Source organism: Hipposideros armiger, unplaced genomic scaffold (assembly GCF_001890085.2).
Source record: "Hipposideros armiger isolate ML-2016 unplaced genomic scaffold, ASM189008v1 scaffold_168, whole genome shotgun sequence".
NCBI classification, from domain to species: Eukaryota; Metazoa; Chordata; class Mammalia; order Chiroptera; family Hipposideridae; genus Hipposideros; species Hipposideros armiger.
Window position 1 is genome coordinate 16,050 of NW_017731518.1, and position 16,427 is coordinate 32,476.

Below are 16,427 nucleotides of genomic sequence, written 5' to 3' on the forward strand. Positions count from 1 at the left end.
GTAGGTAACTAACATAACCTGTTAGGTAACTAACTAACTGCCTTTCTCTTGCTGCTTCTAAGATTGTCCCTTTGTCTTTAACCTTTGGCATTTTAATTATTATGTGTCTTGGTGTGGGCTTGTTTGGGTTCATCTTTTTGGGGGACTCCCTGCACTGTCTGGACTTGTATGTCTGTTTTCTTTGCCAGGTTAAGGAAGTTTTCAGTCATCATTTCTTCAAATAGATTACCAACCTCTTGCTCTCCTGCTTCTCTTTCTGGTACCCCTATGATGCAAATGTTACATTTGATGTTGTCCCAGAGGTCCCTTAAACTAGCCTCATTTTTTATTTTTATTTTCTTTTTGCTGTTCCAATTAGATGTTTTCTGCTACCTTATCTTCCAAATCGCTGATTTGATACCCTGGTTCATCCAATCTGCTATCGATCCCTTCTAATCTATTCTTCATTTCAGTTGTTGTATTCTTCATTCCTGATTGGTCCTTTTTTATGGTTTCTATCTCCTTCTTTATTCTTACTACCACTTTGTTGAAGTTCTCACAAAGTTCCTTGAGCATCCTTATAGCCAGTATTGTGAACTCTGTATCTGGTAGATTGCTTGCCTCCATTTTATTTGGTTCTTTTTCTGAAGTTTTATCCTGTTCTTTAATTGGGGCATATTTATTTGTCTCCTCATTTTGGCTGCCTCTCTGTGTTTGTTTCTCTGTATTAAGCAGATCTGCTATGTCTCCCAATCTTGGAAACGTGGTCTTATGTAGTAGGTGTCCTGTGGGGCCCAGTGGCACAGTTTCCCTGTCACCTGAGCTGGTTGCCCCAAGAATGTTCCTTGTGTAGGTTGTATGTGCCCTCCTGTAGTTGAGGCTTGATTGCTGTTGGCATATCAGTGGGTAGGATTGACCCTCAGGTTGACTAGCTGTGAGGATTGGCCATCCCCACAGTCTATGAGCTGCTGTGTGGGTGCTCACCCCTCAGAGGGGGATTCGTCCCAGCAGATTTTGTGCTTGTTGAGATCACCCTCTGGGTGTGCCACTTATGGGGCTAATTGAGTAGTGCTCTGGTGTGGTCTGAGGCCAGTTGCTGGGTATGTAGTTTCTGGTGCCTCTTGGGAGGGGCTCCCATGCAGGTCAATTTCAGCTTTTCTGTGACTGGCCTGGAGCTACCTGGTCGGAGCTACAAAGGTACATGCAGTTGGTTTCTGCCTGTGTTGGACCTAGAGGTATGTGGGGGTGGCCTTGTTGTAAATCAAGGCCAGCTGCCACCAGTATCGGGCCTGGGGCAGTTTAGCAGCAGGCCCAGAACCCCCCAGACCTGTTGCAACCTGCCAGCTGCCTGTAAGGCTCAGCCACTGAAAGAGCAGCCCTAGGTGTGCGGGCTGGGCTGGTTGACCCAGTTTTGTCAGTGCCCCCGGTGATGTTGCCCGATTTGGGTGGGGCAGGGGTCCCAGGGAGTCATAGGATATGGCTGGTGTTTTTCACAAAGTTAATGCAGTTTTAGTTCTTGCGCCAGTGCTGAGCTTATGACCACACTGTGTAAATGCCTTGAAAACACCAGGGCCTGCCACCACTTGCCTCAGGCCTGCAGATCCCCGAGAGCCCCCAAGAAAAGCTGTAGCATGAGCTGGGCTGACCACTCACCACCGAAAGTTTCCCAGGGTGTTGTGGGGCATTGCTGCTGCAGAGGCCTCCTGCAGCTCGCCCAGGGATGCCGCCGTACCTTGGCAGTGTGGGGACCCAGGGCATCACCAAGGTGGTGCATGTGTGTATTTTACCAGACAACTGGTGTCTCAGATTTGGCCCTTTGGGGGAGGGTTCAACATAGGAAAGATGGTACCCTCCTGTAGGCTACACATGAGGCAGGCTCCACACTGGGATAATGGTGGCTGTCCCTCTAGCCCTAGCCCTGAAGTCACACAACTCAGTCTTCCCCTGTATGTCTCTGGAGCCTCCGAAGTTGCCGGCCTCCCAACCAGAGCCCATGGTGAGTGCTTGCAAGCAAGTGAGTCTGTGCACAGGCCCTTTAAAAGAACATCTGTGTTTCCAGCTGCATTCTGCCTCACTAGGACAGATACATGGAATCCTCGATGATTTTCACTATCAGATGTTATGGGAATGCCTCTTCCTGGCACAGGACCCTTGGGCTGGGGAGCCCGGTGTGGGGCTGAAACCCTCACTCTGCAGGGGGGCCCTCTGCCACTGAGGTGTCCCTCCTAGTGCTCGACCACTGTCTGTGGGCTTGAGGTCTGCTCATTTTGCATCTCCAACCTTCCTACAAGTCTCGATGTGGCCTCTTCTTTATATCCTTAGTTATTGGGGTTCCATTCAGCTAGTCTTCAGATGATCCTCAAAGTTGACTGTTCTACAATTTAGTTGTAATTTTAATGTGATCCTGGGAGGCAGCGGATATAGCGTTTACCTATTCCACCATCTTGGACCTTCCTCAGGAATCCACATTTTTAACATACCTTTCCAACTGATTCCGCCAACACGGGCAGTCAGTCCTCAGGTTATACTTGGAGAAATAATCCTGAGGTAAAATATCCACGTCCAGGTTTTTGGAATTATGCTAATTCATTGTAAACACATTTAAAATCATAAAATCTAAAAATTTCTTAGTGATGGAAACTCACCTTTGTAGCTTCAGCTTTAGCACTGAGCTCAGAAAGTATTTCAATGAATGTAGTATTTCCAAAGGTACTGACACAGTTTCTTTAAATTCTTGGGGAATTGTTGAATCTAGAATTGAACTCCAGATAACCAGATAACAGCTAAGCAGCACACTGCATTTGAGTCAGTGCAGCCTCTTGGCTCTTGTGTGTTTTAAAGGTAGTATTTTAGAGATCTTAAAATATATGGCATTGGTAATGGTATGAAGTAAAGCCAAATTGTGTAAGATAGCCAACAGGTCAGTTCTAATTCAAACCACAGCATTAATTATAGGATTTGAAGATAGAATGTTTAAAGATCATTTCGATTTTTTGATGAGAGGAAATGAGTGTTTTGTGTAGGCAAATTGTGTTGTTGTTACAGAGTTAATATGCTTGCTTCCAAATACCTGTTAAACATTGAAGCTCTAGGCTCTTTGGGGATAGAAACTTCTGCTAGCCCTGGAAAAGGAGTTTTAAACTAAAAACTTAACTGTTTAACTATGAGCTCAATTACAGGGAAGGTGTCAACCCATACGCTTTTAAGTTCATGCTTAAAAAGGGATGCTATCTATGCCCTTAATAAAGTGGGAGATAAGAGAACATTAAGTTTCTTCATAACCAGATTTTCACAGTGAGGCTTTACTAGTTTAAAATCCCATTTAGATTGAGGTGGGGGAAGTTCTACATCAGAACCCTGTGGAGTCATATTCAAACATGGAGGAATGAAAGGTGGAAAGAGTTCTGGGGCAACTGGATGGGGTTGGTCTGTTGCCAAAATGGGAAGCACATAGGAAGTTATGACCCTCCGATTACTGTCTCTACACCCACAATCCTGCTTTTAGTCTTCTTCCCCTGATGGCTTTTCATCACCGCCTTTACAATCATCCTGTCAACATGTTACCTTAAGCTCTGTAAAAAGGCTCCATTTGGGGAGAATTTGCAAAAGGCATAATTGCATAAAGACAGTCCTTAAAAACTTGAACCCCTTTAGTGCCACTCTTACCTATATAGTGTTTACATTTCTTGACAATCACTGTATTTTTGTGCATGGGTGTTAATCTTGTAAAAAGAAAATGGAAGCGGTATGGTGATAGCTCATTTTAATTATTTGATTTTTAAGTACATACGTGGGCTTTGGAGTCAAACAGACCTGGATTCAAATCTCAGTTCTCTCCCTTTCTGCCAGTATGACCTTGGGGATATACTTGGCATTTCTAAGCCTTGGTTTCTTCATTCATAAAATGGTACAAAATGGAGGATAATAACAGGTTATTTGTATTGATAAAATTAAATGAAATGATGTGCCTCAATTCTTTATCTGAAATGTGTGAGGCCAAATGTGTTTTGGGGTTCAGAATTATTCACACTTATAAAGTTAATATGGCACATAGATTGTTCATTATATACAATTCATATTAGGGTCTAGGACAGAATCTGTAAGCAAACACATTGATTTTTCAGCAGCAAAAATTTGAATATTTATATAGTGCTTGTAAGTATTATTAAAGCTACAAATAGCATTATGTCAGCTCAGGCTAAATTTAAAGCCAAATGAGTTTGTGCAAACTGATAAGAAACCTATAAGTACTATGAAGACATTCCATTAGATCAATCCAGGTTTTGAGGCCGAATGACTTTGGGCCACTTACCAAGGATTTTGGAATTCTGGGCTATATGAAAAAACACAGAACAGTGTCTAGCATATAGCAAAATCTTTAAAACATTATTAAAGCTTTTACTTAAACAGTAAAAGCTTTGTACTTTGTGTTGGACACTGCGCTAAGCCTATTGCATATTAAGTCGTCTACTTCAATCAAAATTGTGTGAGGGTGACATTATTATTCCCATTTTATAGACGAGAAAAAAAGGCAAACAGAAGTTAGTGACTTGCTTAAGGCCACACAACTAATGAGGGCCTGCTTTTGATCCCTATGTTATACTAGATGTTAGCTCTTAGCCTCTTTTGGAGGTAAGAGATGAGCCCAGTTCTTATTGCAGGGGCATAAAAGCATTGTTACATTGGAGTAGATCTTGCTCAAAGTTAAACTGCTTTTTACTATGAAACTTGCACTGATTTGTTAACATCTGACCTCATTTCACCAAGAAGTTGAAATGGCTTGTAAAAATATATTCAATCCCAGAGGAATACTTAGGAGTGAAATTTTTTCACTACTATCTATATATAATATAGTTTCGTTTCAGTGTATGTGAATAAAAATTTTAGTTTTGAGTCTTTCGTAGTCCTCAAGTCATCCTGTATGATTGAAAAAAGAAGTTTATTATCCATATACCTTCTATCCTTGCTAACATCTGTCATCATTGAATTGTTCCATAGGTTTATTTCAAAAACAAGCTGAAATTGGCCCTTATTGGTCAAAGCCTTTTTGGACAGGAAGTCTACAGCCACCTCTGCAAAGAGGGCCATCGAGTCGTAGGGGTGTTCACAGTTCCAGACAAGGATGGAAAAGCTGACCCCCTGGGTGAGTGTATCTGAGAATGACTGGATCCAGGACTCTGCACTGGCCTTTCAGCTCTTCAGTCTCGTGCCCAGCTCAGACCCCTCATCTCTCCTTAGCATTTCTGTACTTCTACTTGTTTACCACAGGTCCTGAAGACCCAGGCTGCATGCCTCCCTTCTGGGATCTGCCACGTCCATTCTACCTATAGAAAGCTTTCTCAGGCCAAGTCTATTTGCATGGTGGATAGACTAAACAACCCTCCCTTCTATGAGGGCCCCAAAGCCACAGGTGTGGGCCCCTGTTGTATTAAGCATCTTTCCACTTACTTCCATGTGATTACCAGGCCCATCAGAGGAATTTCCAGGCATGTGCTTTTCCTGAATTATGCTTTTGACTTTCCAAAGGGGCTATGGGACATCCAGAATAATGTCTTATGCAAAAGGGCCAATAGGAGTGGAGGGAAGACCACAGCCAATAATACTGGGTTGTTGGAAAAGTCATGACCTATTTTTCTCTGTTTTTCGTTGCAAAAGTGCATCATGACTTTTTTAGACAACCCAATAGAAATGGATGTGGGGTCATAAAGAACACATTTGTCTCAGAACAAATTACAGCTATGGCTGCTTGGTGACGAAAGCAGGTAAAGAAGATAGCCATCTTCTGAGCAAATCTGCAGTGTGATTCCGATTGGCACACTACAGTTCTATCAAGAAAGGGTGCACGACACAGAGATAGAAACAGTATATAGACAACACAGGTCAGGAATAGAACTAGCATCTAGAAATCTTGGCTGATAACTTGGATCTTTATAAATCATTGATATGACATAGCACATTGGTTGGAAAACAATATAGCAATAACCCTAAAATTTTACTTTTCTTCTTGGACGAAGCAGTTCTGGGCCACTATTTATCCATTTTCCTATCATCTGACATTTGAGTTGTTTACAGTTTTTGAACATGTTATGAACATTTACATTCTGTGGACATTGTCATACTTGCCTCTCAAATTCTTCCAAATGGATTATCAAGGTGATTGTCACCTTGGTGACTGGAGTCCTTAGGAATCATTAGGCTTCAGAATTTAGGCTTTGCGGTGGAATCATCATCCCAATCTGGAATCAATGAATGTTGATCGGGCGGGGAGAAAGGAAAGAGGACAAAAAATTGCAGGTGAAAAGCCTTGGTTTAGACTTTTGGGTATTGCCAGAAATGTAGTTACTTTGTGTTGATGGAAAATAAATACAGTAAGACCTTGGATTGCAAGTAACATGGTTTGTGAGTGTTCCACAAAATGAGAAAACATTTCTAATACACTTTTTTTTCTTTTTGCTGTAATACATTTTAACGTGGTAAACATGAGATGTCATGCAATATAAGTAGTTTGTTTTCTGGAACGAATTATGCTCGCAAACCAAGGTATTACTGTATATGTAATTAATATACATCTGGTATGTATATTACCAAGGTATGTAGTTAGTAAAAAATGATATTTTATTATGGAAAAAATAAAATCTACACTTTGGAGGGTCATGCCATTTCACACAGAGGTAGCATGGAGTCATTTCTTTGGGAAAGGACATTACCCTTAGCAAAGAGTCTCAGATCTCCGCCAGTATGGCAGAACCCTTATGGGAAGCATGCGTTCTCCATCCTCAGCCTCTCTCCTCCACGAACTTATCCGATTGGTGAATTTGGGAGAAGGAACTGGACAGGCTCAGATCAGCTAATTTCTCCTTTTATCTTTTGGGATCTGCCTGTTTGGTGGGGAGAATGTGTTCTGATCTATGGTTTTCCCTGTGATAAACGGGACTTCCCCCCCAGGAAGCAGGTTTGGGAAAGGACTCGAGGTTTTCCATTTGTGCTAGAGGCTGAGACTGCCTGACTTGGATGGTGCTGTATTGGCGCTTGGTTCCAAATCTAAAAAATAAACAAGCAAATGTTCTTTAAATGGCTGTATCAGTAACAAAGGTACAAATTTTGATCTATAAAAGAAAAAGCTTCAGTTAAAATCTCAAAATATTATCTACCCACAAACTTTTGAGTTCAAATATATTACACCTTAAATACGTAGATAAAAATCACATTAGAAAAATGAATGAATCCTGGTAAAATTGTAACAGGTCAAATCCTGGTCAGAATCTAAATTGTTCTTCACCATGTTTTATTTGTAAATGTTTTATGAAGCTGTAAAATTACAATGTGTAAATCCATAGCAATATAAAATGATGGCTTAAATTAGTTTTGATGAAAATAATCTTCTCTTCCATGCTCAGCTTTGGCTGCAGAGAAAGATGGAACCCCTGTGTTCAAGTTCCCTCGATGGAGAGCCAAGGGCAAGACCATAAAGGAGGTGGCAGAGGCCTACAGATCCGTGGGTGCTGAGTTAAACGTGCTTCCATTCTGCACTCAGTTCATCCCCATGGATGTAATTGACAATCCAAAGCATGGTTCCATCATTTATCATCCGTCCATCCTTCCCAGGCACAGAGGAGCCTCTGCTATCAACTGGTGAGATTTTTTTTTTTTAATAACAGAAAGGGTAGGCCTGTTTCTATTGCCCATAATCTTTCTGATTTTTACCTAGGTGATCAAGGTATGCTTGACTAATTGTGAGGTCCTGCGTGATTGCTACTATTGCACGAACTCCCCTGAGAGTGAGAGCAGCATAAGCCAGAACAGCATTTCCCAAGCATGGTCTGTGGAGTACTGGCTCCATTGGCTGTAACTAGGTATTGAGTGAACGAAGGTCTATGGTCAGACAAGCTTGGTTTATGCTGGATTCCTTCATTGCAGGACTTCTTAGAGCTCTTAATGTGTGCTTTAATGCGAGGAGCGTAACCTCCAAGATGGAATTTGAGAACACACTGTTCCCAAACCTATTTACCATAGAACTTTCTTTGCATAGAATAAACATTTCAAGTACTTTTCAGGAAATGCTGAATTACCTGAAATTATCTTCTTCGTTGTCTGTCTTCTTCCATTGAACTTTAAGCTTCTTGAGAGAACACAAGATGACTATGGTCTAACAATTTTATTGCTATATTTCCCAGCATCAAGAACAATGCCTGGTGCACTGTAAGTACCCAATACCAAAGGCATGCTATGCTGTGGGTTGAGGTGGGCCTTTCCCATCTCTCTTTTACCTGCACATTATCCAGATATCTCTCAGTGTCAAGTTATTGAATAGGCAGAATATCTACCCTTAGTTTAAATGTCATAAAGAACTTTTCAGTGTATTTAAAGTCTGATTACATGAATGACTTTTTTTTTGCTCTTTAAGTAGTCTTATAGTTGATATCTTTGTTCTTAACTTGCATTTTGTCCTCAGTTCACGTTGCTTCAACATGGAGAATCATTGCGTCAAAGTATATCAATATTTTCAAGGCTCTTGATACCGTAATGCCAATTAATTCCTCAGTATTTCTGAAATGAGTGTTTGATTGATTGATTTAGGTATGGCTTGATTAATTGCTCAGGTAAGTAAAAATGATTTAGATCATGAACATGGCTGATGTACTACTTCATACCCTGTCTATATTAGCCTACTCTCTGGTCTGCTTTTATATGTATTAGCCCACATATCCAGCTTATTGTATATATTATAAACTCCTGTAGGCCTGGCATTTTCTCTTGGGCTAAGCTGTATAAGAGCACAAAATACAAATAGTTGAATTAATCAACCATCTTTTACTACAATTTATGCAGACAATCTAGAGCTACTTCTAGCTCTAAGTGATGCTGATTCCTGAATTACACAACTTAAATTAATAATCAGTTCTCTTCACATCGCACTGAGTATCCTGTGTTTTATCTTCCATTGACTTATTGTGCCTAATACAGACTTAAGTATGATATAAGAATTGGACCCAGCTGGGCAAAATTACTTGATGCTGCAGTAGAAAGCTGACACCAAGGAGTTAGTGAGTAGTAGAAATGATGGACTCTCATGCCCTTTTGAGTAGACTACAAGTCATTAGTATGTGATAACAAGGCCGTAGACATGAGGATGCTTAAAATAGCAGTACCACTAAGTACTGCTTGTTATGAGTTCTGACATCTTCTGGCTCTACTGTTGATTTCTCATGGTAGCTTCATTCACCATCTACTTTCCATTGTATTGTAACTATGTTGTACTTCAATATCTCTAATTCATCACTTTTATGTGATAAAACATTATGTGATAAATGATGATCTAGTTAATCAACATTTTAAGTTGAAACTCTTCTTTTCACAGGACTCTAATTATGGGAGATAAGAAGGCTGGGTTTTCTGTATTCTGGGCAGATGATGGTTTAGACACAGGACCCATCCTTCTTCAGAGGTCATGTGATGTTGAACCGAATGATACAGTGGATGCACTTTATAATCGATTTCTTTTTCCTGAAGGAATCAAAGCCATGGTCAGTATATTTATGCCATCCAGAAGAATTTAGTAAACCTTTAATGTTTTGAATTTTGTTTTCATTTATTGAAATTTTGCTCCTAGGAATTTCTACTAAAAATATAAATCTGAAAAACAAAATTAGGTTTATATTTACCAATAGGATGGTATATTTAGGGTGGAAATCTGAACTTTAAAATTTTTTAGTCTATGAAGCTGACTTAATCTTCTGAGAGCAGTGATCAAATGGATGAACTAGCAATCAAACTGCTTCAATTATTTTACCAAATACTTGAATCCCCAACCCTGTTTATAATGACAAATTATAAAGAAGTGTACAGAATCTTAAGAAATTTTGCTGTGTAATTTGGACTTCCTCCAAAAGTATTTGAACTCAGTCTATGTAAACAGGGTGAAATTTGGCATTTCTTTGTTTATTCAGATGTGCTGTGGGTAAAAAGCTCAAAGCAGGTGCACCACAATGTAAAAATATATTAGCCTGTAAAAATATTGAAAGATAATTTCAGTGTTACTTAATGTTTTCCAGAGTCTTACATGAGGGGAAGCAACACAGAGATTCACAGTTAGATGATGTAAAGCAACAGCCTTTGATTTAGAAGGGAGGACAGCAGTGCTTCGTTTGTGTCATTTAATGACTTAATGACACCAAAGCTCTCATTCTACCACTTGTTTGTTGTATGACAATAGGCAAGCCACTTAGCCTCTTTAGCTTCCTGGTTTCCTTATCTGTAAAAAGTGGATAATACTGCCTGCCTTATAGAGTTGCTGTGAAAATTAAATGGCATTTGTGTGAGGCATCTGGCACACAGTAGGTGCTCAAAAATGATAATTACAATCAAAATAGTATTAGGTGTGTTCAGTGGCATTTGCTCAAGCCTGGATCCTGTACCTAAGTCCGGATGATATTACAGCTAGAAGTGGGAAGAATGAATGAGCTGTGACCTTGGCCTTGTTCCTAGGTGGCTCCCTTCATGTGCTCTTGGGGAGGCTGGTCATCAGCTGTGAGTAATTAGAGAGAAATCTGAGAACTTGAACTCATATAGGCCTCCCAGTAAAGGAGAGAGGCCCTGAACTTAAGGCAAACTTAAAAATGAGATGGAAGAAAATGCAGGACGCACCCCAAAGGGAATCAAACTCATGGGGAGATGTTAACTTTTTAAAATTCCAGGCATATTAAGCTAAAAAGCAAGTTGAATTACTTAAATATAACAACGTATCACTTTCTAGAGTCATCATGATGAGCAGAAATAACCCATAATGACTTATTTTACAATTATATTCCTGAATTTTTCATTGGATCACCAAGGAGAGGTTGAAATTTGTTTAAACAATGGAGTCGTTTTAAGGGTACAGGCTTGATATTGGCAGTAGACAGAATTGGAAGCAGAGCTTGCTTCTGACACCTATAAGCTATCTCTGTGATCTTGCTCTAGCTGTTTAACTTTTCTAAGCTTCAGTTTCCTCATCTGTGAGACAGGAATAATAATATCCACCTTGCAGGATTGGTGTGATGCTATAAGGGCCATTTTACATAAAGTAGCTACCACATTGCGTGACACATAGATGGATCTGAAGAAATGGTAGTTATTATCCTAGTCTGACTCTCTGCACAGATTTATATATAGTAATTCTAAGTAGAAACATCAATTAAACAGACCATGCCATTGTTGCCCATTGGGCCGTTACACAGGTAATATTTCTGGCTTTAGGTGGAAGCTGTCCAACTCATAGCCGATGGAAAAGCTCCTCGGATTCCCCAGACAGAAGAAGGGGCAACATACGAAGGTATCCAGAAAAAGGAAAATGCTGAGGTACTTATATCAAGTCAATAACTCATCTCAACGTTCATGGCCCTTAACCTTTAAGTCTTTCCCAATGTACCATTTCCTGGCCAAAATGTAGATCTCCAAGCCAGCCGGCCCCATCCCTACCCACTTCTGCTACTGATGGAGAGAAATGCTTCTGTGACCTTTGACACTGTCAACATGAAGAGGTTCAGCTTGTGCTTTGTGCTGTTTTAGATTTCTTGGGATCAGTCTGCTGAAGTTTTACATAACTGGATCCGAGGTCATGATAAAATTCCTGGAGCTTGGACAGAGATAAATGGACAGGTATGTTCTAGGGACCAATTGTTTTCTCTCATGCTACTTTTTAAGAGGTATTACACATACTTGTAAGTCTAGGTACTCTCTGGTCTTCCCTTGGTCATGAGAAGGGTCTGTGATTCTAGGAATATGTGACCTGCTAAAAGAAAATACCCTCTCTTTACTCAGTATGTATCGAGCATTTGGAGTGAAGCAGGCACCAGGCACGACCTCTGCTCCCAAGGAGTCTGCGGTTTTATGGAAAAAGCAGAGAAGTGAATAGACACTCATAATGCAGTGAGACAGCTATATGTACCTGAGGCACAGACTTAGGTGTGGTAGGAACCACTTCCTAGGAAATCTGACCGATTTGCTTGTACTTTGAGAAGAGGTCAATAGGTGGAGAACGAGAAAAAGAGATGAAGACCCAGAGACAGAAAGTGTATTACCCAGTCACATAGCCATAATGAAGCCGGAGCCTCAGGTGTGAGGAGCAGGTGTGTGGAAGCCACAGGAGAGATGAGGCAGAGGAGGTGGGCGGGGAAAGGAGCAGAAACGGCCTTCTTATCCCTGGGGAATCTCAACTCAACCCAGCTTCTCAGGTTTCACCCCTTCTAAGAAGTTTCCTGATCTCACAGGCCCAGCCTAGTGGGATTGGGTGTCTGTCCTCTCTGTTCCAACAATACCCTGCCTACCTCTGACACAGCATATTATGTACCTTAAGTGTCTTTTTATCTATCCCTCTTCCCCCACTAGACTATGAACCCCTTGGGAGCAAGGACTTCCTGTTAATTGTCTTGAGAATCTCAACATTTAAGTAGAGTTCTTAGTGCATATTAGGTGCCAATGAGGATATGTGGGATCAATGGAAAACCAAGGGAGAAAGTTCAGTGCAGGGGTTAAGAGGATGAAATCTGAAGCTAGAATATTTCAGTTAAAATTCTGCCTCTGCCATCATTTGCTGTGCAACCTTGGGCAGCTTAACCATTGGGTGCCTTGGTTTCCTTATTGTAAAATGGGACTAATAATAGCACTTCCTTTATGTTGTGTGTTATTGTGAAGATTAAATGAGTTAATACATGTTAATTCATGAAAGTACTTGGTCCCTGCCATAAAATATAAAGTATTCAGTGAATGTCAACTATTATAGTGCTCAATAAAATGATAGCTTATAGTCATAGAATTTTAATAAATCAGTGTCGTGTTCTCTTGGTCACAGTCTAGATCCAGTCCTGTTTCCATGAACTGACCCACAAAGCACCCTGTACTTCCCATCAATAATCCCACTGCAGTGTAATAGTCTGTTTTCTACTCTGCATCTATCCTCACTGACCCTCCCCCACCAGCACCTCCACTCCCCTCAAAAACTCTACCTTCAACCCTCAAAGTCTGTGAGAGCTATTTATCTGATTCTCCTTTGTATCAGTGTGAATGAATGATACATGTTTACTTATGTTGTCTGGGTGTTGGGCAGTTTTGAAACTCTTCAGTCATATATTCAAAGACTATCTCTTGCTTTGTGCCATTTCTACAGATGTTTGATCTAGTCTCTCACATTGGGGTGTCCCAATTTTATCATAAATGGCAGTTCCAGCTTTTTTTGCAGGGAGTGAGAGCTGCTTGCGGATAGCCCTGCTCATAGGTGTAACTTCTTCATGTCACAGCCTGGGTTTGATCTCTTTATTAGATGGTCACAGTCTATGGCTCATCGTTACTGACTAGCTCCGTGCCTCCTGGAGAACCACTGGAAATCAAAGGTGCCAAGAAGCCTGGTCTTGTTACCAAAAACGGACTTGTTCTTTTTGGTAACGATGGAAAAGCAGTGAGTGTTCAATACGGTCACCTATAAAGTAACTTTTGTGGTTTCCTTCTATCACCCAAGCTATGAAGGGAATATCTTTCACAAGGTAATCTGGCTTTGCAGTGGGATGCAGGAGGCTCAGGACATCTGCCCCATTTCGCTCTGGGGATGAGCTGGCTCTATGCGCCTGGATGAGAAGAAGGCTCCCCAGGATGGGTCCCAAGAACCTGCACAGTGTGTTTTGTGATACAGTACAGAGTTTGGAATTTAGTCAGGAAACAGGATGTGAATCCCTGCTCTGCCATTTAACTGGTCTTGGGCAGGACTCTTCTCGCCTCTGAGTCTGTTTCTCCATTAAAAACAAGAGTCATCCCATCTGTCCTCTTACCCACTGCCTGATCTGGAAGGATCAAACGAGAGGGGCGTGGCCCCCTTCCCGTGGTTCTTGCCTTTGCCTCACCAGGCAGGCGCCCACCCCCGCTGCCCGTGCTTGGGAGTGTGGGCCCTGGCCTCAGTGGACTCTCGGGCGGCTTCCCCCAAAATAAATCAAAAGGGAATTTGCTGCTTTCAGATACTTTCTGGTAGTTTGCAGAACAGAGATTAAGATTGTAGGCTTTAGGGTCCAGCTAGTTTTGGGTTGTAATGCCAGCTCTGTTACTTACCACCTGTGTGGCTTTGGGCAAAACCTCACTGAGTCTCCGTTTCCTCATCAGTAAAATGGGGACAATAATGGCACCTGCCTCCCTCAGGATTTGTGAGATTCAATAAGATACTTCAGCATATAACATACTTAGCACTGTGCATGCTACAGAGTCAATGTTCAGATGATGGCAGTAATAGTGGTAGTAATTGTAGCTACATAGGTTTTAGTAATCCAAATACCTACATCCAAATGTCAATTGTTCACGGGTTTATCCATTTTGAGATGCATCGACCTCTAGACTTAACTTTATCTTGTCTGCTGCCGTTATTAAAACACCGTTTCAGTCCTTTTATACATCGTGATGAGTGCTTTTAATCCATATTTTTGTACTACCCAAATAAGCTAGTCCTTAGTCCCATATAGCCTAAATGACTCCTTCTCCCAAGAACCTCACTTTTGAATTGTCCAAACCCTCAAATTTTCCACTTGTTTTGTTGCTGTTTTGTAGCTGATGGTGAGAAATCTGCAGTTTGAAGATGGAAAAATGATTCCTGCCTCTCAGTACTTTTCAACAGATGAGACCTCAGTGTTAGAACTTACAGCTGAGGAGGTGAAGGTGGCAGAGACCATCAAGGTGAACATGTCATGTCCTCAATATTTCCCTTACCCTAGAAGCAATTTTGTACCTGGTACCATCAGCCCTCAAAGTAGTGGGGACAGAATTTTATTTCCTCTTTTTTTGTATTAGCTACAATAGGAAATCAACCCCCAAATTTATATGCAAATTTGTTTTTCATTCACATAAATAACCCAAAGCAATTTTAGGTTGTCATGGGGATTAGTGGTGAAGCTGACACATGAGGATTAGGGGTGGAGTCACTCTCGGACTCAGGTTCTGCTATCCTCAAGGTCACCATGGAGGTCATCTCCATTCCAGACAACCAAGAAGGGCAAAAGAGCACAGAGAATTGTGTGAGGGAGGTTTTTCATGGGCCAAGGCTTGGAGTACGGATCACTTCCACTCGTATTCATTGCCTGGAAGTCAGTCATATGGTTGCATCTCACTTGAAGAGATGCTGAGAAATGCAGTCAAGCCATGTATCCAAGAAGAAGGAGAAATAGGTTTGGTGAGGATCTAGCCAGTCTCTGCCAGTGTTCTACATGGCACATCCCTCATAAAAGTTACCCTTGTTGTATAGGTCATCTGGGCTGGAATTCTAAGCAACGTCCCTGTCATCGAAGACTCAACAGACTTTTTTAAATCTGGAGCAAGCTCAATGGATGTTGTCAGGTAAAACCACCACCTTATTAATCCACATTCTTCACTAGGAATTCTGACTTTGACTTTGAAAATCAAATCTAAATCCTTTGTTCTGGATGTAATTACTCTATCCTACCTGTCTACCATCCCTCTTTCTCTTTGTCTTTTTTCATCTGTGTGTTTCCATGGTCAAACACATATATTTGTTCCCTTCTCTTTGTTGCTAAACAGGGCTTGTTTTTAAATTTCCTATATACCTAGAAAACCAACCCTTCTAATTGTTTGTTTCTTTTAAAACAGTTCTTAGCTGATTTTCCTCCAACATGACATTGAAATTGGGATGTTTTGGGTGAGAATATTAATCAGGAATTTCCGATATAGACTGATCCAGAAGGATACCTGACATTGATTCCGCTTCCCACCAAAATCTTCTTTTTCTGTTCCCCAAATTACCCAGAAAGATATATCTAGAATGAGGATTATCAGACTATTTGCAAGAGTAAGGATCATCATGCTATAGAAACAATTTCTAAAAAAAAAAAAAAGAATTTCTCTACAGAGGTTTATAGCAAGTTGTGTCCTAGAAAGCCCCTCTCTATGGCATGAAGAATGAACCAGCATCCTAATAATAAAGAGTGTTGCAGAGGTGTTTTTCTCTTTGAGGGCCACACTATGGCCATTCACTAAAACAAAGTAATGAATGCTACTCTTCTTGGCATAATATATCATTTTGACAAAGTAAGTATTCTTGATGAATATTCTATTTATTCATTTATATAACAAAATTTATTGAACACTTACTACATATCAGGAACAGTTTTTTGCACTGAGGATACAGTTATGAACAAGACAAGGTCCCTTCATTCATAAAGCTGCTTTTTTCCAATCATCAAAAACAATCTTCTCAAGAATAAATATCATTAGAAGTCAAGAGTTTCGGTTCCTCAAATCACAGATTTCTCAACTATGATTCATGACTTCCCAGAAACTTTTAACTTGCTCAACTAAAGATTTCGGTACTGTCATTTTAGTACTTTGTTTTTCTTGCTAGCAAGACACTCCTGCAGGAATTACCCATTTCCTGTTTGATCATCTGACTTACCATAATCATCTGGTATCATTCTTTTTTTTTT

The 16,427-nt window shown here is 40.7% G+C and overlaps 1 protein-coding gene across 1 annotated transcript in view; it reads left to right on the forward strand.

The window, feature by feature from the left end:
- The window catches only part of ALDH1L2 (aldehyde dehydrogenase 1 family member L2), a 63,516-nt gene that overhangs the window by 6,640 nt on the left and 40,449 nt on the right, over nt 1–16,427 (forward strand). The window contains exons 2-9 of the mRNA XM_019651857.1: nt 4,978–5,122; nt 7,377–7,611; nt 9,338–9,503; nt 11,215–11,316; nt 11,527–11,616; nt 13,277–13,411; nt 14,542–14,667; nt 15,233–15,324. Of these exons, the coding sequence (XP_019507402.1) occupies nt 4,978–5,122; nt 7,377–7,611; nt 9,338–9,503; nt 11,215–11,316; nt 11,527–11,616; nt 13,277–13,411; nt 14,542–14,667; nt 15,233–15,324 (1,091 nt within the window). The remainder of the gene's footprint in view (nt 1–4,977; nt 5,123–7,376; nt 7,612–9,337; nt 9,504–11,214; nt 11,317–11,526; nt 11,617–13,276; nt 13,412–14,541; nt 14,668–15,232; nt 15,325–16,427) is intronic.